Consider the following 26,200-nt stretch of genomic DNA (forward strand, 5'->3'; position numbering starts at 1 on the left):
CCCACCTGCTTTGCACTCTTGCAAGAAGAGAGAATGAAAAGACTCAGGTTACTTACCTTGGAAAGGAGACCTGGAAGAGGGGCATGAGGAAAGAAGGGTTATTCTCCCCAGATGGGGAACTGAGCCACAGAGTATTTATTACAGTTATACCTAGGAACCAACTGAAGTCAGGGCTCTGTTGAGCTGGGGGCTGCACAGATACAGCGTAAGAGACACTCTCTGCCCCAAAGAGCTCATAGTTGAAATAGACACAGGACAGGGGAGGAGTTGGGATGCAACATACAGCAGAGGGATGGTTGGCAAATGTCATGTTAGTGCCGCATGTTTCTGTTTGGGGCGGGTTTTGTTAGGAGGTGATTAGTTAAATAGTAAGAAGAAGGCTATGGGTGGGGGGCAGGGAAGGAGCAGATGAAATCTCTTGCCTAAGATTATTCAGGATCAGAACCCAGATCCCCTGAATCCTACTTCAGCGCCTTAATGGGTCAATGGTATGATATAACCTTTTCCTTTTTTTTTGGTGTGAGGCTTGCCCCGCATGCTCGGGTTCAGCTGACCGCCCATGGCCATATTTGGGGTCGGATTCTCTTCCAAAGATGGCATGTGGCTGTGGGTTTTTTTTTTTTCCTCCTCCATGGGGGGGGGGGGGGGCGCTTGGAGTGAGTGGGTGGATCGGCTTATGTGGCCTGCATCTTGCAGGAGGTCAGACTAGATGATCATAATGGTCCCTTCTGATCTTGAATTCTATGATTCTATGATAATTCCAAACCATCTCTTGTCTTTTTAGGGCAGAGTTGGGGAGAAGGGAGGGGCTTAGCTGCTCATGGTTTTCATGCCCGGGGGACTGTGTGGAAGATGGTTTGGAGACTATCTTATGGCATTTTCATTTTTTCTAGTATTTTATCTGAGAATCCATATTTTTCAAGCACCAGTTCCTCAGTGGAAGAAATGATGACTCTGGAGTTTGTTGCCGTATGGTCTGAACATTTTAAGGTTAATGAATCGTTTGGCAAGATTGTTGTTGCAGCCTACAGTCGTCCCGGGAGATACCAAGAATTTGCTAGGATGCAAATAAGGTAAAACAACGTGGGAGTTGGATTACACTGATGGGTCATTTGCTCTTTCTTGGGTGGGGGAGGTGGGAGGATGTGATAATGAGACATATTTCAGGCAGCAGGTGGGGAATTCTCACGGGTAAAGTCACCACTGGCCTGTAGAAACCAAGCACGTGCTTGGGGCAGCAAGCCGCGAGGGTGGCAGGCAGGTTGCCTTCAGCGGCTTGCCTGCGGGAGGGCCCCGGTCCCGCGGATTCAGCGGCAGCCTGCGGGTGGTCCTCCAAAGCCGCAGGACCAGCGAACCCTCCGCAGGCAAGCCGCCGAAGGCAGCCTGCCCGTCACCCTCGCGGCGACCGGCAGAGCACCCCCCGTGGCTTGCCGTCCCAAGCACGCGCTTGGCATGCTGGGGCCTGGAGCCGCCCCTGCTTGTCTGAAATTTTTCCTCTCCAAGTGCACTCTGATCACCAGTTCCTTCAGCCTACACTGCCTCTGCTGCTTTCCTGTGTGTTATGAAACACAGAAGCATGGCAGTGGGTTGTCACTAGGTAACACAGTTTAGTTCAGCTCGTGCAACCTCTGCATGGAGAGCAGGACTTAGGTACCTCTTACCTCTGGCCCTAACAATGCAGACAGGCACCTAGTGGGATTTTGAAAATCTTCATCATCAGGTGCCTAAATACTTGTAAGAATCTGGACCGAAGTCCTTTATCTCAAGGGGTAGAGGCTATTAGTGCTGAGTATCCCAGATGCAAACCCTGCTCTCGGCCCACACCGGTGCATATCCAAAGATGCCTATTAAAGTTAATGGAGTAACACTGGTTTAACCGAGAGAACGATCAGGCTTATTATATATGTGTCTTTTTCATTACAAAGTTTAGTGAGCTTGGCCTCAGTCTTGCAGTATCACCATCACCAAGCTTAAAAAAATCACAAGTATTATTTATGCAGGGTGATACCATGATACTAATTTAACCATAAATTCCTCTATTAATCCAAATTCCAAATGGTATTTATACAGTTGCTCTAAACATGCCTTAAAAGCCTAAATAAGAAGAAATGTACTACATCCAGATAGTACCAAACCGTTTATAAGCATTTGAACAAGATATTTACAAATGGGTTAAACCTAGCAGTACTTAGACCAGTATTGTTCATCTCCAACTTGGTCAGGCAGGTATCAGCAATGAGCCCTTCAAGAATTTACTTTTTTATACACTTCAACAAACAAGTGATGTCACTGCCCATTATCTGACCTTAGCTATGGCCAGATGAAGCAGTTTTTATAATACATAAAACAAACTTATGTAGCCAGTTATTTATTCCACCTGGTACTCAATTAACCATGTTTTAGTTCTATTACTTCAGCCCAAACCTTAAATAAAATAACACTGGTATTTCAAAGGGTCACTGCAAGTTTAACACAACAATTATTTCTCATTATCTCATTCTTTTTGGTCACATACTTTGGGCCCATTGCTTATGCTAATATCCCAACTTAATTTAAAACCATAGTTCCTACAAGTTCCCCAAAATCTTGAAATTGGCTTAAAGGTCATGAGATTTAAAAAAATGTAAAATCTGCAGATCTTTCTGTTTGCTTCCTAGTGCTGGAGCATTTAGCATCAGCATTGTCAAGCTTTTCTCAGCAACTGTGAGGGCTAGAAACTTACTTAAAAAAAATGCTGAGGTTCTCAGCTAATAAATGAGAAAGTCCTCATAAATCACAAGAGTGGCTTGAAAATCATGAGATTTTTACAAAATAAACATCATGGGTTCATTTTATTTATCTTCTGGTTTCTCAGCCTTTACAGGTCACATTTTCAAGCTTTTCTCTGCAATCATGAGGGATAGAACCTACTTTTTATTTTAATGAGAGATGAGATTCTCAGCTTGCAATAAATTCTGAGTGCTGGTAACTCTGGTCTTGTTGCACTGACCTCACTGCAGAATTGAGGCCTTATTTGGGTTTGATCATGAGCTCTTGAGGTCAAGGGGACGTTGCTATTGACTTTGATTTAAAATAAACTCTTTATTCAAAATAAACTTAAATTTATTTTCTTTGATTTAAAATATTTTTAAAATACTTAATTTATTAACATTATATAATTAAATTCTATCTAATATCTAATATATTATATATTATTTATTTGATTTAAAATAAACTCTTTATGATTTAACCAACTCTTCTGTTTTGTTTTAATTTCCTAGGTTCAAGAATAACTACGGGCTCCATATCGTAGGCCAGGCAAAAATTCCTCTTTCGGTTCTACAAAGCAGACAACCCATCTATTATAAATATGGGGTTATTGACACCTACGTTGATCCAAGAAGAATTCAACTAGAGCATATTTATAAAACAGTGCAAAAAAATGAAAAGGCTGAGTTGCATCGAGTTCTAACTGTGCCCAATTCAGCCATCAGAGCAGGAGGTAAGAATCACATTTAGCCCTGTGGAAAATGATGATGGAAGGTCCAGGCTTGCAGGCTCTCCGAGTATAAGTACAAGTGAGTCTGATTGTAATGTCATTGACTTCAGTGGAGTCGTTTCTGATTTACAGCAGCTTGAGAATCAGGCTGAATAAATGGAAAACGTGGGCAGTTTGTGCAGTGAGTGTTCTAGCACAGAATCTTCATGATCATTGTTGGGTGTTAGATTGTGAGCTTTTGGGGCAGGGACTGTGTTTCTACAGCACCTAGCACGATGGGTCCTGGTCTGTGCCTGGGGCTCCTAGGCAGTGCCATAATACACCCAATAAATAATGTACAGTGCCTAATGCAGTGGGGTTCTGGTCCATGATTGGAGCTTTCAGGTGCTTTTACAATATAAATAATTAGAACTGGTTAGAAAATGGGGCTTTTGTCTCAAGGAAAAAAAATTGGGGTTCTCAGCCATAGATGTTCAGTTTTCAGGGTTTGGGTTTTCCAATGAAAATAAAAAAAAATCCAGGAAATGAGACATTTTCAGTGCAATTCGTTGTTTGGTTGACTAGTCAGGTTCACATCGAAAATAAATTTAGGTGGAAACATTTTTGAGCAGCCCAATAAGCAATGAATGATACTGTTCCGTTTAGATGTAGCCCATAATTAGGAGAGCTCCAGGAAACATTTTGGTTTGGGGAGGCAAAGTACCTCCCAGAGAGTCCAGGGGCATGTGGGATGTGCCCAATCCCTTGGGTAAGTGGTTTTTCTAAAATATACGGTCTAGGAATTATTTTGGGGCTGTTCTCTGGTTTGTCTGACAGGAAGTCAGACTAGATGGTCATGATGATCCCTTTTGGCCTTAGAATTTATGAATCCATTGGCCGATCTACACTAGAAGAACTACATCGGCGCAGCTACACATCTTCACGAGCTCCTCTGTGTTAGTGCCATAATGCAAGCGGGGACATGGGAAGGGAACTATGGCCTGGCCATCTCCTCTAGACTCAACCCTATTTTAGTATCCATTGTCCAGTTCTGGTGTCTGCACGTCCAAAAGGACTTTGGCCAATTGGAGAGGGCTCAGAGAAGAGCTACGGGAACAATTCGAGGTGTTGGAAAACCTGCCTTAGAGTGAGAGATTGAAGGAGCTTGATGTATTTTGTTTATCCAAGAGAAGGTTAAGAGGTGACATGATCCTGGTCTACAAGCACTTACGTGGGGAAGAGATTTCTGAGAGGAGAGGGCAGCTTAAGCTCACAAAGCAGAGCGAGAGCCAATGGCTGGGAGCAGAAGGGAGACTAATTCAGTCTGGGAATAAGGGGCCAGTGTTTAGCAGAGGAAACAATTAGCCTTTGGATCAGCTCCCCTATGACAGGATCATAGGCGGCAGGTTCGTATAATTTTTGGTGGGGCCCAAAATGGTGGTCGTCCCCCCCCCCCCGCTCTCACCCTGTACGCTGATATAAAATGAAGCTACAATGCGTCAGCACCACAAGATTACAAGGGTCAATTAAAAGTGGAAAGTCAGAAGCAGCACTTGCCTATTAATACCTAATATACGGTATTAAATTTTGTTGCACCTGTTGTGACAAAGTGGGAATGTTCTTAATGTTTTCTCTGAATACTGTGTGGGTGCCTCAGTTTCCCCTGCAAAGTGCCAACTGACGGTGTTGGGGACAAAGAGATCAGGTGGCCTCCTTGTCCGGAAGAGACACAAAGGCCAGATGAGGGAGTGTCAGTTTGGAGCTGGCTGGGGAAATCGGGAGAGGCCCAGAACTTGGGTCTGGGCTCCCCACCCCCCAAGATGGACCTGACTGAGGGGTCCTGTTTTCTGTACTTACAAGCTCTGTTTTAGACTGTATCCCTGTCATCTAATAAACCTTCTGTTTTACTGTCTGGCTGAGAGTCACATCTGACTGCGGAGTTGGGGTGCAGGGACCTCTGGTTGCCCCAGGACCTGCCTGGGCAGACTCGCTGCGGAAAGTGCACAGTGTGGAAGGGCATGCTGAATGCTCCGAGGTCAGACCCAGGAAGGTGTCAGCTTCTTGCCCTGGAGACAGTCTGCTCAGAGAGGAGGCTCCCCCAGAGTCCTGACTGGCTTTGTATGGAGTTGTTCCAAAGCATCCCAGCATCCCCTTCCACACCATGCGCTTCCCGGAAGTCTGCACAGGCACTGACACTCCCTCCTCTGGCCTTTGTCTCTTTTCCAGGCATTAGGAGGCCACCTGATCTCTTTGTTCTCCAACACCTTCAGTTGGCACCTTGCAGGGGGGTGGCCCAGACCATCAGTTGCCTGGAGGCAGGGTTGCAGCCATTCTCTGTGCAGACAGCATCACACTGGCCCTCTAGGGCTTTACAACAATCACACGCCCTTATCCCATCATCTAGAGCCTTAAGAAATGCATTGGGGAAACTGAGGCACACAGACAGTATTCAGAGAAAACACCTGTATACGACCAGTTACATACTTTGAAGGGTGTAAAATAATCAAATATTGTGCTAAATACAATGATACTCCAAACTGACCACCAAATTTAAGTTGCATGTTTTTCCCCTCAGGTGAGGGTTCTGGGGTGGGGCTGGGGATGAGGGGTTCACAGTGCAGGAGCGTGCTCGGTGCTGGGGGTGCAGGCTTTGGGATGAGGCAGGGCTGAGGATGAGGAACTTGGGGTGCAGACAGGCTGCCCCAGGGCTAGGGCCAGAGAGGACTCCCCATCACCACCACTGGCAGCAGCAAGCTCCAGGAGGGACCCTCCTGCCCCCCACGGCACACACACTCTGCACATGCTCCTAGAGCCCCTCTCAGGTCCAGAAAGCTCACTCCCCTCCCCTATGATGGGTACTGGGGGGGGGCACAGGTGGCCTTCCATGTTGCTGCCCCTCACCATAACTTCACTGTGGATGGGGCTGCCCCTTGCCCAGCATGGGGCAGAAGTGGGGTAGGCAGGGTGGTGGCTGGCTATGGGACGGGGGAGCAGGGTGTCATAAAATTCACCCAAGCCCCAGCTGCTCAGGTGTAGGAAGCCTCCCTCTCCCATCCCTCCTGTGGCGGGTGGGTTGGTGGGTGCTGGGGGAGGGGGCATTGCCTTCACATGTGGCTTCCTGCCTCCCCTGTGCAGCCTGCTGTGCCTCACTGGGGGTAGGAGTAGGGGCTGGGACTGGGGCTGGGGCAGGGGGGGAATCATAGGGTCAAACACTCAAACATAATAAAAAATCATAGGGTCAAACACTCACGGAAGCCCCAGCATCTGCTAAGGTGAATGATGTCTGTCTCCTGGCCCGTTTGTGTCTCCTCCAGGTAGGGGCAGGAGAAGGGAGGCCCCCTCCACTCCCCTCCCCCTCCTGAGTGCTTCATCAGTAGTTAGCACATTCCTTGTATGCTAATGCTGCAGCCTTTAGGCTACCGGCAGCAGCAGCAAAGGAGAGAGAGAGAGACGTGCTGTGCGCTCTCTTTACATTCAAGCAGGGAAGCTCCGGGGAGGGGGAAAAATCTAGCTCCAAATATTGGTGGAGCAGAGCCCCTGATTATGAATATTCCTGGGGCTTTAGCTCCAAGAGCCCATATAAGTTGGCGCCCATGGACAGGATGGATTCTGCGTCACTGGGAGTCTGTCCGCCGAGATGGGGCGTCTCTCTCTCAAAGCTCCGCTCTAGCTCAGCCAGGAGTTACTGGGTTGGAGGCAGGAATCACTGGGGGAGATTCTCTGGCTCGGATAGGCAGGAGGCTGGGCTGGATGGGCACAAAGGGCCCTGCTGGCCTTGTAATCTATTAACTGAATTGCACAAGCAGCACTATAAAATGGCAAATGAAAACATTAACTCTGTGACAGTTGTGGACTGCTTGCTCCCACAGTCTGCCCCCTTGCAAGTTTGAAAGTTTACAAGCGTTCATTTGAAGGTGTATAAATGTTTATTTCTCACTAGGAGTGTGGACCCAATTTGATGACATCTGTCAGTCTCCAGAAAAGTCCTGGTTTGGCTTTTTATCAAGAGGAAAGTCCAAAGAGACTGCTAGTGAGTCTATCCTGCAGTTCCTGGAAGATGAGCTATACCAAGAACTTTCTCACAGGAAGGACTTTGGTGATGTGGAAAGGAAGCTTGACTGCTACAAAGAGTGTTTCAAAACCAGCAACATCGGTGATGCAGAGCGAAAAATAAATGATCATGAAACTGACTTTGACGAGAGAAAGGTAAGTGAGCAACGCCCGTCTCTCATGGCAGCTCCACAATAGCGGGAAAGGCCCCCACTGAACCTCTCTGGAGGTAGCTCTACCTCCACATGGTGCCTTGACAATCATCCAAGAATCGTTAAAAGCTGAACGTTACTTTTGTTGCTCTTTCCCTCTCCGGCCTTGGGGTCTGCTCCAAAACCCATTGGAATTATGGAGTCTTTCCATTGACTTCATGGGCTTTGGATGAGATGCTAACGGCCCAGTCTAACTCCTGTTGAAAGGAAGGATTTCCATCAGCTTTCATGGGAGCTGGATTGGGCTGCCACCAGGATCATCTCTACCAGCTTTGGACCTGATCTCCAGAGTCTGTTCTTGAACAAGCTGCCTCCATAAAAGGCAGGGTGGCTTTAAATTTGGCAAAATCCCATTCATCATGATGAGGGCTGCAGATGTCATGGCATTTTTTATTAAAAACCACAGAGCAGTCATGGTCAATATCACACAATTCACAGGTTTAGTGTCTGCTCCATGAATTTGGACAGATAATGCCCTAACAAGTGAGGGGGCATTGACCACCCATAGCAGCCCCCTTTGCCCCAGCACCACAACCCTAATATCAGCTTGGGGAGGGGGCAAACCTGCCCTGCACTCAGCCCAGGCACAGGCAGCTCTCGTGTGGCTGGTCCCCAGCTCCCCACTCTGGGTGTTGTGATCTAATGCATGTGGTTGCAGCACCATTTGCTCAGGTTTGGCCCTGCTGCCTCCCCATCACATGCTCCCTTCAGCGCTGAGCCGGTGACCCACCTTCAGGAAGTCCTGGACAAACTGAGAAATCCTGGTATCTGTGACTTTTTCTGCAGTGTGACAAACCTGCTGCTCTAATTGTTCCCTAATGTAGGGACCTGGGGGCTAGAACCCAGGCTGTGCAAAGACACAGCCAGGGAGCTCTGTGGAGAGTAGGTGCCACAGGAAGTACCACCCACAAGAGCCAGAATAACAGTACCCTGCAGCCCTCTGTTTGGCCAAGTGCCCCTATTAACCCCAGGTGTTGTCCTAGGAATTTGTTTGGGCAACCACACAGATCTTGGTCTGCTGCAAAGCCAGACTTTGCTTTGTCCCCTGGTCTCTGACTCCAGCCTGACTTTGACCCTGATTCCTGCCTCTCAATTCCAGCCTGGTACTACCTCTGATCTCCGGTCTCCGACCACAGCCTGACTCTGACCCTGACTCTTGTTTATGGGACCTGGCTGGGGACTCCTGCCCCCGGTGGGCAGGCCTCAGTCCAGCTGTGACCGCTGGGCAAGACTGCCTGCACCCTTACATCCAATACCTAAACCAGTCATAGGGCAGAGACTGTCTGTTGTGTCACTTGATCGTTACACAATAACAATATGAAGAATCCAGACAAGTGCAGCTAGGTCGCAAATAGCCACATTGACTAACTATACACAGACACACCAGTCCCAGCTCCACACACCACTACTCTGACTAGTTTCTGGGGGTTTCTAAAACATAGAACATGGTGAACACTGTCACGTTGTCTGGAGTGGCTCACAACTGAGCGTGCTGACCTCAGGGCAGCCTGTCAGAGAACAGGGCAGACCCCCCAGACTGCTGGTGTGATCTATAATTAGATTTCACCAAGCCAGTGACAAATGTGTACCCCGGCTCACCATACCAGTCTTACCATAGAGTCACAGAGAGTCCCCTTAGACACTCCAGTCTATCTTGCGACACAGACAACCTGGACTTTGTGATAAATGGTCACTTAAACCAAAAATAACACCACCTCAGGTTGCTCCCGGTCCTAAGAGACTAGCCACTTATCCCAGGTCGATTGGTGCTCCAGATCTTACACCAAAGACCACGGTGGCAGCCAATCCTATAGTAAACTACAAGTTTATTAGCCAAGAAAAGGAAATGAGAGTTATTGAGAGGTTAAAGCAGGTAAAATATATGCTCATGTGAATCACAGTTTGTAATTCCAACTGCCAGTTTCCCAAAAGTCTTTCAGGGCACCCAGATTGTCTCTGGTGATCTCCACTTTACATTTGGTACACTTCCTTGTAAGAACCAAACAGTCGAGAGATGAAGGATCTTTCCTTGAATCTGTATTTAGAGCTTCTTCTGACAGAAAACAAGCAGACAGTATCTCTACTCATGTGGGCTTTGAAATGGTTGGGTTTTGTTCTAATTCAGAACGAAGCCAAATTTCAAAATCCTTCACAAAGCAGAACTTCCATTCTCTGTACGGTTCTTACAAAGGTACTTATATCATAGTGAGAAGTGGCTATGTAGACACATAGGCTATGTCTACACTACAGATGCTACAGCAGTACAGCTACTGCACTGGAGCTGTGCCACCATAGGATAGACCCTTCGTATAGCTACAGAAGGTGTTTTCCCATCTCTGTAGTTAATCCACCCTTTCAAGAGGTGGTAGCTCGGTCAATGGAAAAATTCTTCTGTTGTCCTAGCAGTGTCTACACCCAGGCTTAGGTCAGCTTAACTGCATCTCTCAGGTGTGTACACTTTTCACACCCCTGAGTGACATAGCTAGGTCAACCTAGGTTTTAGGTGCAGACCAGGCCATAGTAACCAAGATGGGGGCTCCACTGTGCTGGGTGCTGCACAAACACACAGAGATTGAAATTGGGGCCCTGTCACACCAGGCGTTGCATAGACACACAGTGCTGCACGGTGACAAACTCAAGAACAGTCCCTGCCTTGAAGATCTTACAATCTAAATAGAAAAGGTTGAGATTAACTGACTTGACCAAGTCACACAGGAAGTCTGTAGCAAAGGGAAGAATTGAACATGAGTCTCCTAAATGCTATGCTAGGGCCTTTAGCCTCAAACCACCTTTCCACTCTGTGAGTAATGGCAAATACCTCCTCCATCATCCATCCCCGTCCACTGGCCAGTGCAGCTGAGACAATGCTGGGAGAACTTTATTTCAGGCATGTCTGACACTTCCGGTAAAATGTACGTTATTACTGTGTTTGTCTAGGTGTATGATTACATCCGCAAATTCATTGAAAATGTACTCGGAAACCTCAGATTTCAGCATCCTACTATTTCAGCAATGGATTTTCTCCTCTTTGCATTATGCACAGTATCTCACCACAGTATCCATATAAGTGCAAAGGCCATGAGCAAGATTGAACAAATGGCCCAGAAAGTTGGGTCGCAGGAAGACAAATTCACCAACCTGAAAGAACCAAGAAAAAGGTAGTATCTAACTCACTATATACGTAATTTTATTTGCTTGAACCCTGCCTGTGGTTTTAAAGGTAACACATTCACTTCTCTTTAAATGCTCTGAACTGAGATATTTGCAAAGCACACAGCTCCAAAAGTAGGAGTTAATAATTATTCATGGGTTTTCATTATATATAATAGGGGTTCAGCATGGAATCACCCTCTTCAAGGTTAACCCTAGAGTTACAATTACTATAATGTATTATTTGTACTGCAGTAGCACCTAGAAACCACAATCCCAACCAGAAAGACCAAATTTAGAGCCTTCTGTGTGGCAGGTAATGAATCCTAGCTCTCCTCTAACGTTAGTCAGATGGAAACCTAGTCTAGCCATCAATCAATGGGACAGCCTTAAAGTCAATGGGAGCAGAGGATTAGTGCTTCCAAGGAACAGGTCTCAAGTTGGTTGCTAGTGGTGTTACCCCCAGATGGGTAAGAGCTCTGGCAGGGCTGCCCCATCTGCATAAAGGTGATTGACACAAAAGATCCCAAACCTCCATTTTCTGTGATAGTCTTAGGTGCAGGATTCACCTGTGGTTTGTAGAATGCCCATTGAATCCTGGGAAGATGGATATACAGATGGGAGGGGAGGAACATCTGCCAGCTTTCAAGCTATTGCAACCTTATTATCCGAAAACAGAATTTACAAAGCGGGACAAAAAGGCAACATCTTGAAAACGTTCATGCAATGGAGGTTCTGAAAAATTTCTATTTGGAAATGTCACAATGGAAAAGATTGAGAATTTCTGATTGAACCAATGTTTTAACCATTTGAGGTGACATTTTTCATTTTAATAAGTTGAGCTGAAACAAAATGTTCTTTCTGAATTAACATTTTGACCTCAAGTGCCATTAAAAGTGCAAATGTTGATTCAAAGCAAACTTGGTTTCAAATGTTCATCATTGGGTTAACCTTGAGGAAAGTAATATACTAAAGCCCTGTTATAACAGGAAACATTGGCTCAGGGGGACTTGAATTTAGCTTTCCCATATCTTAGGTGAATGTCTGAACCACCAGGCTATAGAATAATTCTTTCTTGTGTGCTTTAGCTGGCCCCGTGACTATTCAAGTATTTTATACAAAGCTTCTACCAGAGAGAGCAACACAGGATTTCCTAGCAGTTAGGGCACTCACCGGGGAGTCCTTGGTTCACATCCCCATTCCAGGGTGGGGATTCAAAGTTGGGTCTCCTGCATCACAGGTGAGTGCCCTCCCTACTGGACTAAAGGTTATAAAAGAGGCAGCACGTCCTCTGGCTGGTTTGTGACTAGCCCTTTAAAATGCCTGGAAACCAACTGATTTGGGTTGAGCGCCATGTTTCCTTTGACCCAAAATTGACTTTTTGGATTCGTTGACATTTTTTGGAATTTTTATATTCGGTTCAACCCGAACCACAGGTATTTCCTCCCCCCCAATATTTTTGAACAAAAACATCAATTATTCACGCAGCTCTCAAAAAGACCTTGGCTCTATTTGTGCAGCTGCATATAGTATCTTTGCCCTGTCATCCATCCAGCCATCCAGTTTGCAGCTGAAGTTCAAACTCATTAAGAGAGGCACTGACATAATTGTGGATACAATTTGTCTGAATACAAGGAATTTTTTTTTGTTTGTTTAACATTTTGCATCCGTGTCATTGCAGGAAGTGTGTTTTAGCTCTGAAGCATGTTTGCATCCAAAGCGCCAAAGACTCTAAGAGCACGTGTTGGGTCTGGCTGCTTCCTTTGCTGTATGAAATTCAAAGGGAATCATTTGAAAAGGCAGAGGACCCTTTAACTTCACAAGACATGCAGTTGCTGCCTTTCGCTCAGCTGAGGAAGGATGAAGAGAAGCAAACGTGAGTCTAAAAGAGAAATATTCTGTAAAAGAACGTTGTAGTTCTTTTGTCTCGTAAAATGTAATATCATTTGTGGTATAATGATTTGTAAGCACTTTGCTTATTGGCTCTAAATGGAGTAGTACCAATGAAGATTGTGTGGGCTAGTGGTTAGAGCAACTGACCTGAGTCCCAGAAGACCTGGCTTCTATTCCTGGCTATGCCACTGGTTTGCTGGGAAACTTTGGGCAAATCACTTCACCTCCTCATGCCTCGGTTCCTCCGTCTGTAACATGGGGATAAGGATGTGGCCTCAGAGTGCTTTGATTCATAGATTCCCAAGGCCAGAAAAGACCATTGTGATCATTTAGTCTGACTCCTGTATAACAGAGGCCAGAGAACTTCTGAATTAATTCCTATTTGAACTAGAGCCGATCATTTAGAAAACCTTCTGATCTTGACTGAAATATATTCTCGGTGATGGAGAATCCACCACAACCTTTGGTCAATTGTTCCAACAGTTAATTACTCTCACAGTTAAACATTTACACCTTATTTCCAGTCAGAGATCTACAGATGAAAAGCTCAGTGTAAGAGCTTAGGGATTATTATCTGGGTTTCTTCTGTATTTATATTTTTTGTGAATGTATTTAATTAATTGATTTTTAAAAATCCTTCATCATTATGGTGCGGAGGTAATCGCACTGTGATTCAGGCTGGGTGCTAGAGTTCAGATTAACAGGAAAAAAACAAACACAAGTTCGGAACTCTAAGCTCTATTTGCATTTTTCATGGTGAACTGTTGAATAATGAATCAACACAGAGAGAATAATGAGAGAGAAAATAAACATCCCTGGTGAATTGTCTCATTTTCCTTTGAGTTCAGTAGTGTTAAGGCAGAAACATTTCACAGACACATGGGCCACATGCAGGTAAGATGTGCTGGGCTGTTGATATAACTATAACTGATCATGAAGAAGGTCATGAAGTCATAAAGTTTACGAAGTCACTGTTAAGGTTTTGTGGTGAATAGGGTGGGAGTGTCTATGTTATGAATTTGCTGATTTTAGATTTTAAAGCTGAAATCTAGTAAACTAAATTTGCCAATTTGATAAATGTTATAGGCAATGTTGGAGTGGGATTTCATTAGGATAACCCTTTTTACTGAGCCCAGGGAGTGTGAGCATACTAATTTTGAGAAATTCAAGAGGATTCAAAAAAGAGCCAGGAGAATTATTGTAAACGCCTTATAGTGAGGGATTACAGGAGCTCAATCTATTTAGCTTAACAATGAGAAGGTTATGAGGTGACTTGATCACCATCTATACGTATCTGCACGGGGAACAGCAATTTGAGAATAGAGGACTCTTCAGTCTAGCAGACAAAGCATATGTCTACACTTGCTGGTAGATCGATACTGCTGTAATCGATGCAGCGAGTGTCAATTTAGCGGGTGTGGTGAAGACATGCTAAATCAATGGAAGAGCACTCCCCCATCAATTTGAGTACTCCTACTCCACCTCCCGAAGAAGCATAAATGAAGTCAACAGGAGACGCCCTCCCATCAACACAGCGCAATGTAGCCCCCGCGGTAAATGGATCTAACAACCTCGACTTCAGTTATGCTAGTCACATAACTGAAGTTGCGTAAGTTAAGATTGATTTACCATGGTTGTGTTGACCAGCCCAAAGAAGTAACAAGATCCAGTGGCTGGATGTTGAAGCTAGACAAATTCAGACTAGAAATAGCATTCATTTTGAATAGTGAGAGTAGTTAATCATTGGAAGAATTTATCAAGGTCTGTGGTGGATTCTCCATCAATGGCAATTTACTGTATAAATCAAGACTGGATGTTTTCTAAAAGATCTGCTGTAATTCAAAAAGGAGTCATTTCAAGGAAGTCCTGTGGTCTGTGTTATACAGGACGTCAGAACAGATAATCACAATGGTCCTTCTGGCCTCAGAATTTATTAATCTATATTTTTAATACTAGGTTCCTTTCAGGCCTACTTTTACCTTTAAACAGTGTTTCTCAGAGCTATTCTTAACCAATCCACAAGTTGATGAATTCACCAAGAACCACTCCAGTCTAGAATCAGTAGTTTTATAGATGTTCAAATATCACATTGTAAACATATACAAAATACAACATGCTGTCTTGCAAGTGACTATAGCACAGAGCAGTACAAATCACCATCCAGCCTAAAGAGGCCACAAACATCGCCAGCCCAATTTTTGTTTTCCTTTGCAGGTCATTGTAAAGCAACAGTTTGAGAGAGAATGACGCATTCTCTTAGATACCAGCTCCTTGGGCCAAAACTATGATAGTTAGTGTAGTTTAAAAGAATAAACCAATCTGCCCACAGCAAATACCAAACTTTTATTAACATACCACTATCTCCCACCTGTACAGGAAGGTTCTGGCGATGATAAAAGCCCATCAGACCTTCATCGGGAGCTGCGCTCCTCTGGCAGAGAAAGTCATTGACATGCTTGCCCTGAAGAATTTTTGTAGAGAGCCTGTTCCTCACATTCATGTGCCTCTGCAGCTTCTCTTGAGCAACGTCTACCAGCGGATCACCAGTCGCCTAGCAAAGGGTCACGAAATAAACGTAAGGCTAACAGACAACAAGCACGTTAATGGGGCCACCTCCCATTAATTTTTATTTCCTAAGACATATTTTCTAGCTGGTCATAAAATCTTTGTTTTTCCTATGAAAATTTCAAATAAAACAAAATAAATAAGGGGGCAAATATTGGGGGACAGTGATCTAGGGGACACTAGAATTGAATCTGGGAATTTAGATAAAAACAGGAAAAATAATTTAATCAAAATTCCTGTCAAAAAACGATCAACAAAAACAAAATCCCACATATTGACATTTTTTCAGATCTCACCAACTGAGTCCCAAAATTTTTGCAGCCATAAATGGCCAAAAACTGAAAAAAAATGGCCAAAATCGCAAATTTTTTAGGTGTGTGCGCGCGCTGTTTCTTCACAAAAAATTGAAATTTTGAATTTAGTCAAAACTACAATTTTCCACTGGAACAAAATGCTGAAGGAAAACTTTGAGCAGCCCTTCCTGCAAGGCCTTGGCGAGGTGCCTTGCTTGGGTTTCATTGCTTGTTTCCCAACCCAAGGCTTTCCACCTCAGCTTGTCTAGCTGCACAGCATCGGGCTCAGTCCCCACCATTGAACTTAATCAGCTTTAAGTCTAGAGGTGCTGTCACACCAGTGTAGTGAGAATTTGTCCATTGATTTCAATGGGAGCTGGATCAGGACACATGCTAAATACTTCTCTGCCTCGATATAACACTGTCCTTGGGAGCCAAAAAATCTTACCGCGTTATAGGTGAAACCGCGTTATATCGAACTTGCTTTGATCCACCAGAGTGTGCAGCCCCACCCACCCAGAGCACTGCTTTACCGCGTTATATCCGAATTCGTGTTATATCGGGTCGCGTTATATCGAGGTAGAGGTGTATTTTGGGCATGGACTTGGCTGTGGCTTAGCCATGCGGGGTGCAGGACCTGCAAAGTCTGGGAGGATAAAGGTGACTAGGGCTCACTGAAAATGTTCTGTCAAAACTGTTTTTCAAGAATGTTTGGGTTTTCAACAAAACTTTGTTTTGTTTTTCCTTTTGGTGTAAAAATTGTGATTGTCCATAGAAGAAACAAATATCCAGAAGGTTTTGGTTTTCATCTGAAAACACTGGGCTTTCTTTCTTTCTTTCTTTCTTTCTTACTTTCTTACTTTCTTTCTTTCAAAAAGTTGAAGTTCTCCATGGAAAAGAAATGTAATTTTTGATGAGCTTTAAAGGTGACCCATTTCCATGCTATGCGCTCTTTCTGTCGTTTCAGGAAAGTGATGTCAATGTAGTTTTGAAGGACATTGCCAGAAGGACAGAGGCTTGGCTTGGTACCAGGTGAGTATTTTACGCCCAAACTTCTTAACAAGGTAGCAAAGAAACAGAAAGCAGCCACCACCATCCTAGGGAGAAGCAGGAGGAGGTGATGGTGCTGTTGCCTGATCTTTAGATTGTGTATTAATTATATAGATTACTTAAGAATCCCCAGTTATCACTTTGAGGGTTGACAGGTTCTTGTCCCAAGATCAGGCCCAGTATTATTTAAATTGTTATATAGTGCACAGTTGCAACAACTCACACTATAGGAACTCTTTTATATTTACAAATATAGTATATTAGTACATTTAGCACAGTCACAAACACCCCAACTTAGTAAGATAGAGATACTACAGAATGTACATCTGCACTTCCAGATACTGTACTCACACCATCCCTTGTAGGACAACCTGAAGTGTTATCCATCATCTTCCTCATCACCTTCTCCCTCATCACCAGTGGCCATCACTCCAGCACCTCCCAAGGATTACACCTCTCTCTCCTACCGCCTCTAGGCTGGGATGCCACTTTTATAATATGTTACACTGACACTGCTATGTTTGATGCATATTTAGTAGGGGATTTCCCACCTTTTCCTTATTTGTATTTCCTCATCTTACTAATGCTGGAGTGTCTTTTTCCTATAGGTTAGTACATCAGTTATCTTAATTTAGTATCATATATGTCAATTTGTTACCATGGCCCTTTTGTGGTTAGGTATCACATTTGTTGTTTCTGTCCTAATCGATTCTTTCCAAGTTCTAAGTTGTGGTGTACCTAAGTTTAAAAGGGTATGAACTTAGGAAAGCCCCTATGCCAACCTGCTTTAACGCATCCTCTATGTTAAAAGTCGCAGCCATACATGGACATTATGCATTAGCTCATCACCACCTATCTAGGTGAAAGGTCCCAAATATATGTATTCTAACTTTGCTGTCTGGGTGAAAGGTCCCAGACATGTGTATGCTACCTTTGCCTTAGCTCAACCTATCAATAAAACAAATAATCAAACCTATAAGAAAATAAGAAACTTAAAAGATATATAGGCAAGCAAGCAGGCTAGCCTATAGGCTACATGCCCCCCTTTGTAAATGAACCCCATCACACAGGTACAGATGTAGATGGTCAAACCTCTGTGGGGACAGTTTCAATGCCATTTTCCACCACTTGGGGTGGAGGAAGGGTACCATATATATATATTTGCCATCATTAATGTTTGGTACTTGTTTAGATTTTTGCTTATACCCATTGAATTTACATTGAGTGCAACCTAAAATAATGAAAATAATCTCTGTTGCAATTCCATGGACAATAATCCAGTCTTTTACTTCAAAATCCACCTTGAGGATTGTTGAACACTCATCACCTTCATTCATTAATTGGGTAATAGCTTGTTTGGCTTTATCCATATTGTTAATAATTTTTATGAGGTGGGTCTCCTTACGATTGGTTACAATGCAAAATTGGCTATTTCCAGCATAGGTCACCCTCTCCATCAGAGTCTTCCACTTGGTCAGCCTTACCGCACAAAACAGTGTCTGTCTCAAACACATTTCAGATGTACTGAGCCCCTTAACCTTTATTTTCAGCTCCCCAAATACTTGGGGTTTTCTGTTGGGCCGTTTATTTTGCAATGTTTATCTGTTCAAAGTTCATAGGCCTTAAACTTTATGCTAACTTGCTGACGCTAATGTCTTACAGGATACAGTACAGGATACAGGATACAGGTTTCTTGCATTACTGCTGAATATAATGGAAAGCAAAATATAATGTAAAGCAGTACATATAACAAAGGCAAGCCAGCTCACTGGGCTACATAGCAGTGAATATAACAAAGGCAAACTAGCCCACTAGGCTATGGGTGTTAATGAACCCTTGTCCCTATTACATAAGATGAGGACTTTACCCTTAACACAACAGATAACAGGAAAATGGGAATTGCCACCTGCTGAATTAGTATAGGTGTATATGTGCCTTTGGGGTCTGGCAAAAATTTAACCCTGTGATCCTGCACTCCAATTGACCATAACTGTAATTTTGATATATTGCAATATTGGGATACCAGCCACTTCACTATATGTTACCCTCCGCATACAAGCCTATTGCTTGGTTAGCCTGGCAGGCTACCGATGACAGCGGATTTTATGGTACCTTCCTTCTGACCACACTGCGGTGTGTCCACCTCAAACATATTGTATCTGCCAATGTGCTGATATCCCTCTTCAGAGCAACAGGCCATCGGTGGAATTTTCCTGTTTGGGTGATCAACTACCAGAGGAGATAAATCGCTACGTTTATTATACATTGTCTTCAAGGTGACCTACTGAGTGGGTAACTGCCAAGTGACCGAACACGTTCTCACCTGGCTTGAACACAGGCAACGAGGCTGTGAACAGGACACAGAAGATTTTGCCATGATAATCTTAGTTAAATAAGAGTTTTAATTAGGATGCAGTGTTACAGACCCCAGACCTGAATTGCTTTAGGTGGCACTTTTGACAAGAATTAAACAAGTGGCTTTTCCTTTTTTAAAAACAGTCATTTACAATACAATGTAGCTATTGCTAATCTGTGGTGAAATGTGGGACCTTTTCCAATCCTATAATTATAGGATGGTGTCACATGTGTATACTATATACAGAGCTGATTTATGCCCATTGCTACACCTGGTATAGATGTACCCACTCCAGAGTTATTGATTTGCAGATAAACCCTTTTCCAGGTTACAGACGCTAGTGCACAGCTGAGAGTTGCACTTTTCCCTGGCATGCTCCTTTACAATGTGTCCCTTTCTGATACATACACATACATATATTTATAGATATACACGACACCAACACTTCAGGCAATAAACTTAATACTGTCCATGTTCAGTCTTCCCCAGCTTTTGTATGCTGCCCACTGGGGATGAGATTATATTACCCCGATGACAATACCAGTGCAAAAAGGTGTCCTTGCACCAGTGCACAAAAGGTATCTGTGACGGGCTGGGTCACAGAGACCCCCTTGGGGCTGCCAACTGATATGCTGAGACTACCTTTAAGCCCATTTTCCCTGGCAGCTTGGGACTCCAGTACCTTGCCTTGTTTGAGCCAGACACGCTAGCCTGTTACAAACACAGACCCAGGTCTGAACCACATCCCCTAAAAGCTGCAGGCTTAACTGAAAACAGCTTAAGAAGTGTTCCGGCCTCCAACACTCAGGTGCCCAGCTCCCAATGGGATCCAAACCCCAAATAAATCCGTTTTACCCTGTATAAAGCGTATACAGCGTAAATTCATAAATTGTTCACCCTCTCTAACACTGATAGAGAGATATGAACAGCTGTTTGCTCCCCCAGGTATTAATACATACTCTGGGTTAATTAATAATTAAAAAGTGATTTTATTAAATCCAAAAAGTAGGATTTAAGTGGTTCCAAGTAATAACAGACAGAACAAAGTGAATTACCAAACAAAATAAAACAAAACACGCAAGTCTAAGCCTAATACAGTAAGAAGCTGAATACAGATAAAATCTCACCCTCAGAGATGTTCCAATAAGCCTCTTTTACAGACTAGCCTCCTTCTAGTCTGGGTCCAGCAATCAATCACACCCCTGTGGTTACTGTCCTTTGTTCCAGTTTCTTTCAGGTATCCTTTGGGGGGTGGAGAGGCTACCTCTTGAGCCAGCTGAAGACAAAATGGAGGGGTCTCCCAGAGGCTTAAATAGACTTTCTCTTGTGGGTGGAAACCCCCTCTTCTCTCCTGTGCAGAATTCAACTCCAAAATGGACTTTTGTAGTCACATGGGCAAGTCACATGTCCATGCATGACTCAGTCCTTACAAGCCAGGCCACATTCCCAGGAAAGCTCTGATGTGGATTGGCATCTCAATGTTCATTGTTAGCTTAAGTGTTTCTTGATTGGGCACTTAACTTGCAAATTCCTTTCTCAAGAAGCTGACCAAATGCCTTACTAAGGCTACTTAAAATCAAACCAGTACACAGCCAATATTCATAATTTCAAATACAAAAATGATACATGCATACAAATAGGATGAATATATTCAGTAGATCATAACCTTTGCGGAGATATGTTACATGGCATATGTAGCATAAAACATATTTCAGTTATGTCATATTTACTTTCATAAACATATTTCCATAAAACATTATAGGGTGCAACGTCACAGTGTCCTTGCACCGGGCTGCTGCTGTGGGCTCCAGATCACAACATACAGACTTCATCATTTGGAGGTTTATGCCAAAGTTTATTTTCTCAGCTTCCTTTACATGGTACAGACACTGGAGCTTGGGAGTCTGCATTTAATTGGCCGAACCAATTGTTAGAAAGTCATGGCTGCTGCAGGGGAGGAACAATGCTGTCAGCGTCCTGGTGCTGGGAGCTAGTTTTGGCTTGGGTCCCCTCTGAGGATTTGTATTGTTGCTGAGTACCTGTAAAGACATGACCCTTTTCTGGTACAACGTTGTGGCACTTGATCTTATGGGCATTTACTAGATTTGAATTGATAACTTAATTCTTTAACTATTCCTAAACAAACCTCAGAGTGACACAAGTTATACAAATTCAAAATTAAATAATTAAAAAGATTTGTTCCAGTATAAACATATCCACCCCGCTCTGATATGGGGATAATATTGAGGATCACCAAGTTATTTTAGCTAGAACTTGATTTTATATTTTTATTGTTTGATTATAAGACCCAACTAATATTATTGTTCTATATTATAGTATAGTATATTGTATTATATTATATTTTATATACTATATATACAGGAGTGGTGCCAGGGTTTCTGGCACCCTAGGCAGAATTTGGGGGGTGGCATTTTGTGCGCTCCCCACAGGGCACACGGGAGCTTCCAGTTCCGCTCCCGTTGCGCCGCCGAAGAAGGACCCTCCGCCGAAATGCCACAGGCGACAGCGGCAGTCATTGAGCTGCTCAATTGCCTGCCGCTGTTTTCCACGGCACGTCAGCAGAAGGTCCTTCTTCGATGGTGAGACTGGAGCGGAACCGGAAGCTTCCGTGCGCCCCGTGGGGAGCGCGCAAAATGCCGCCCCCCGAATCCTGGTGCCCTAGGTGACCGCCTAGGGTCGCCTAATGGAAGCGCCGGCCCTGTATATACATATTTTATATTATTACACTATAAAACATTGTAGCTGTAATATAGCTATTAAAGGTAGAATTTTACATTAATATTATGGTGGTTTGCCCAATGAACTTATGAATTTTTAATGTGGGTTCTGCCAAACAACTGGCTACATTACCTGACAAATTCCAAATCAAAATTATATATATAATTATGCAATATATAATATTATAATATAATACAATATACCGTACTATAATATAGAATAATAATGTTGTTTGGGTCTTATAATCAAATTACAATTACATTGTTCATTGACAAACACACCTATATTTATGACTGACTTTTGCAAAGACTGAACCACCACCGATGTTTTATAAGGACACACCCATAGCGGTTAAATTCTAATTCTAATTATAAATAGTGTGGTACTACAAAGGAAAATGTTTTATTATTAATATTTTTTATATTTTAATTAGTTTTATTATTTTTATGCACATTTTTATGTGCAAAAATATTGTTGTTGCAACAAAAACTCCCCAAAACCATAATTTAGTCATGTGACACAAAACATAGAACTCACTGTGATGGGCTGGATCACAGAACCCGCCCTTGGGAGCTGCCAACTGAGGTGCCAAGACTACTTCTGCCCCTGCTTTCCTGCCCTGGCAGCTTGGGACTTCAGTGCCCTGCCTGGTTTGAGCCAGACCCACTAGCCTGCTGCAGACCCAGACCCAGGTCTGAACCACGTCCCCTAACAGCTGCAGGCTTAACTGAAAACAGCTCACAGAAGTGTTCTTGTCTTTAACCTTCAGATGCCCAGCTCCCAGTGGGGTCTAAACCCAAATAAATCCGTTTTACTGTGTATAAAGCTTATACAGAGTAAACTCATGAATTGTTCACCCTCTATAACCCTGATAGAGATCTGCACAGCTGTTTGCCTCCCCCAGGTATTAATACACACTCGGGGCTAATTAATAAGTAAAAAGTGATTTTATTAAATACAGAAAGTAGGATTTAAGTGGTTCCAAGTAGTAACAGACAGAACAAAGTAAGTTACTAAGCAAAATAAAATAAAATGCGCAAATCTATGTCTAATCAAACTGAATACAGATAATCTCACTCTTAGAGATGCTTCAATAAGTTTTTTCCTCAGACTGGACACCTTCCAGGCCTGGGCAGAATTCTTTCTGCTGGTACAGCTCTTGTTCCAGCTCAGGTGGTAGCTAGGGGATTCTCCTCCACCCCCTTTGTTCTGTTCTACCCCTTCATATATCCTTTGCATAAGGCGGGAATCTTGTGTCCCTCTCTGGGTTCCCATCCCCTCCTTCTCAATGGACAGACACCAGGTTAAAGATGGATTCCAGTTCAGGTGACTGTAAGACTTCGAGCCTTCATTCCTCCCAGCCTGACTCACAGGAAGACCTGCCTGCAAACAGAGCCATCCACAGTCAATTGTCCTGGTTGATGGGAGCCATCAAGATTCCAAACCACCATTAATGGCCCACACTTTGCATAATTGCAATAGGCCCTCAGTTATAGTTCATCTTTCTAGTTTCAGATACAAGAGTGATATATTTATACAAATAGGATGAGCACACTCAGTAGATTATAAGCTTTGTAATGATACCTTACAAGAGACCTTTTGCATGAAGCATATTCCAGTTATATTATGTTCACAGTCATTAGCATATATTTATAAAATCATGTAGAGTGCTACGTCACACTCACAGACAAGTAATTTCAACATACCAGCAAACCATACCACCAGTGGATTAAAGATTGTTATTCAGAGCAGGTCCAGGAAACCAAAAGGTTGAAATCATTAATCGTTTCAGGTTTATACTTTGGTTTGCCTCTAAAAAGATCTAATGATTTAGTTAGGAGCCAAATATGTTTTCTTGCATCTTTAAACCCTAGATGAAAACACAAGTGGGTAAGAGAGAAAAAATATTAACATGTATTAACTTTATTTGTTTAGGCTAGGTAAAGGGAAAATTACAAGAGATAAGTTGAATATTTTCTTTTAGTGAATTAAGAATTGTAACAATAACTATGATTTAGATTGCGGGTAGCAAACGCGGTTGCATTTTGCTTCAATACTTCCTGTGTAAAGCAGAAAGATTATATGTTGCCGGCTTCCTTTACCGTGCTGGGTATGTCTGAAATCGCAACTAACGTGATACCTATTTTTGGAATCATGATGCGCAGCAACTGATTTAAACTCCAACCTTTTGTGGCTGCAATTTGGCTAATACAAAGATGCAAGTAACAAAACAATATTAATACTTGAATTTCACCTAAGGTGTGTAATTACCGTTGGGTTTTTTTCCCTACTGCCTCCCACTTCTGGTGTGGGGGGTGGGAGCAGTAAGCAAGATTTTGCTTTGCCTTGTACATGTACATTAGACATAGCCCAATGAATGTAAAAGGATGTGAGGAGCTCCCACCGCTGGAGAAGAATGGGGCTAGGAGGTGGGGATTCAGGCAGGGACAGTCTGATCCTGACCGTCCTCTACGGCCTCTTGTGTCTGAATGTGGCTACACTGCTATGAGGTGTGACCCGAGGCATCCCAGAATGCTTAGCACTAACTGGGCCCCACCACTAGTACTCTGAGCACTCCCTGGTTGGAGCAGAGGATCAAAGCTGTGTGGAGCTGTGTGTAATTTAGCACTTACCCAGGCCCTGTAGCAGGGTGGATTCCCTGCTCCCGGGTTTTTAAGGGATTTAAAAGCAGCTTGGCAGGGCTTGAGAGCTGCTACTCTCAAGCTGGGCTGATTGGGGAAGTAGCTGCAGCTGGGCCACACCCCAATCAGGCCACAGCTGGCCCCTATAAAAGGCTATGAGCCAGGAGCCCAGGTAGTCTCTCTCTGCGTTCAGAGAGAGATGGGCCTGGCTGCTTAGGCGCTTGAGACTGGATACCTGAGTGCAGCAGGGCTGGGGAAAGGCTGGGGAGCTCCAGCCTAGAAAGCCCCAGGCTGCGGCCTAGCAGTGGGCCAATAGGTACTGTGGGTTGCAGAGGGCAGCCTAGGGATAGGCCAAGGCAGCAGGTCCAAACCCAACTTTGCCAGTGATGAGTAGGCTGATACTGCAGCCTGCCCCAGAGTGTGGGGCTAGACAATGACTGGCAGTAGCCAAATACTGAGGCAAGGTGGGGATAGAGGGTGGGGGTTCCCTGAGGAGGGGAGACTCAGAGAGAAAGGGGTTACTGCTAGGGGGCAGCACCCCACGTAAAAGGGCACCGGGTCCAGGGAGGGACACGGGGGGCCTAAGAACAGGTGGATCACCAGCCTGCAGAGGGTGCTCCAGGGCTGGACTGAGCTAACTTCGGAGAGCAACCAGTAGGAGGCGCCGCAGGGGTGAGTCCGACTCGTTACAGGCCCTGAATGGCTCACTCTGCCTGAGAGTTAGTTTTGACTCCAGCTGACCTCTGTCTATCTCAGGTACTTATCGGGCCCCCATTGCTCACAATCTCTGGTGGGTTTATCCAAGTGGGCAAGTCACTTCGTCTCTCTGGGCCCCACTTCCCCATTGGTAACCTGTGGATAATAATCTTTCCTTTGTCTGTATAGACGGTGACTTGTAAGTGGCAGACTCTGTTTCTCACTGTGTGTCTGTGCAGTGCCAAGCACAATGGTGCCCCGATCTCTGTCACTGTGTGTCTGTGCAGTGCTTGCCTAATATACTAGTTGTCTGATATTTTTATTAATTTTAAATATTTTAAAGTTAAAATGCAATAGATTATTGAAGAGCTGAGTTTTTCAATGCTATTTCCGTTGCTGTATCCACAGACGTCAGACAGGAAATGCAGAGGATGTTTTGCAGCCGAAGGAGTTGGAGGATATTCTGCAGTGCCTTAATTTAACATTCCTTTTGGTCACAATTTTCTTGAAACACTCAGAGAAAATACCATTCAGCCCCGTGATGATGTCACTGCAGATTTTGGAATTGTTCTCTGGAATAGAAGATTTACTGAAAACCGAAAGGGTAAAATGAACATTTTAAGCTATTGATGAGGAATTTTCTCTAACTGTTCCAGGGTTTCTTTCAGGAAGCTCATATACCCTCATTAGTGGCCACGAACTTTGCTGTGCCAAAAATGTCCATCAGTAAACCATGAATTGTCACCGAGGTGCCATATGTGATCTGACAGAGAACCCGCATAAACCTTCTCAAATAAAACTGCTCAGAACAGGCTAATTGAAAGCATGGCAAACATGCCACAAACCTCCAGAGCCTTGTCTACACCAGAGCTCCCGCTGGTGAACCAGTGGTAGCAATGGTGGAATCTTGTTATGCAATTTCCTAGTGTGCATTCAGTGGACCAGATCCTCCTCTGGTGTAAATTGCCACAGTTCCATTGATTCCAGTGGAGCTTTGGATGATTCATACCAGCTGTGGTATCATTTACACCAGCTACTGATCAACCAGCTCTGCAAGCCTGTTCCAACTAATCCCTCCACCATTTAACACAGTTGTG

General features: G+C 43.9%; 1 protein-coding gene across 1 annotated transcript in view; it reads left to right on the forward strand.

Annotated features, from left to right (window-relative positions):
* The window catches only part of LOC120403120 (E3 ubiquitin-protein ligase RNF213-like), a 123,891-nt gene that overhangs the window by 1,321 nt on the left and 96,370 nt on the right, over nt 1-26,200 (forward strand). Inside the window, exons 2-9 of the mRNA XM_039533877.1 lie at nt 894-1,073; nt 3,261-3,481; nt 7,398-7,663; nt 10,657-10,877; nt 12,551-12,745; nt 15,139-15,337; nt 16,588-16,652; nt 25,512-25,707. Of these exons, the coding sequence (XP_039389811.1) occupies nt 946-1,073; nt 3,261-3,481; nt 7,398-7,663; nt 10,657-10,877; nt 12,551-12,745; nt 15,139-15,337; nt 16,588-16,652; nt 25,512-25,707 (1,491 nt within the window). The 5' untranslated portion in view covers nt 894-945. The remainder of the gene's footprint in view (nt 1-893; nt 1,074-3,260; nt 3,482-7,397; nt 7,664-10,656; nt 10,878-12,550; nt 12,746-15,138; nt 15,338-16,587; nt 16,653-25,511; nt 25,708-26,200) is intronic.

This window comes from Mauremys reevesii, linkage group 4 (genome assembly GCF_016161935.1).
Source record: "Mauremys reevesii isolate NIE-2019 linkage group 4, ASM1616193v1, whole genome shotgun sequence".
NCBI lineage: Eukaryota > Metazoa > Chordata > Testudines > Geoemydidae > Mauremys > Mauremys reevesii.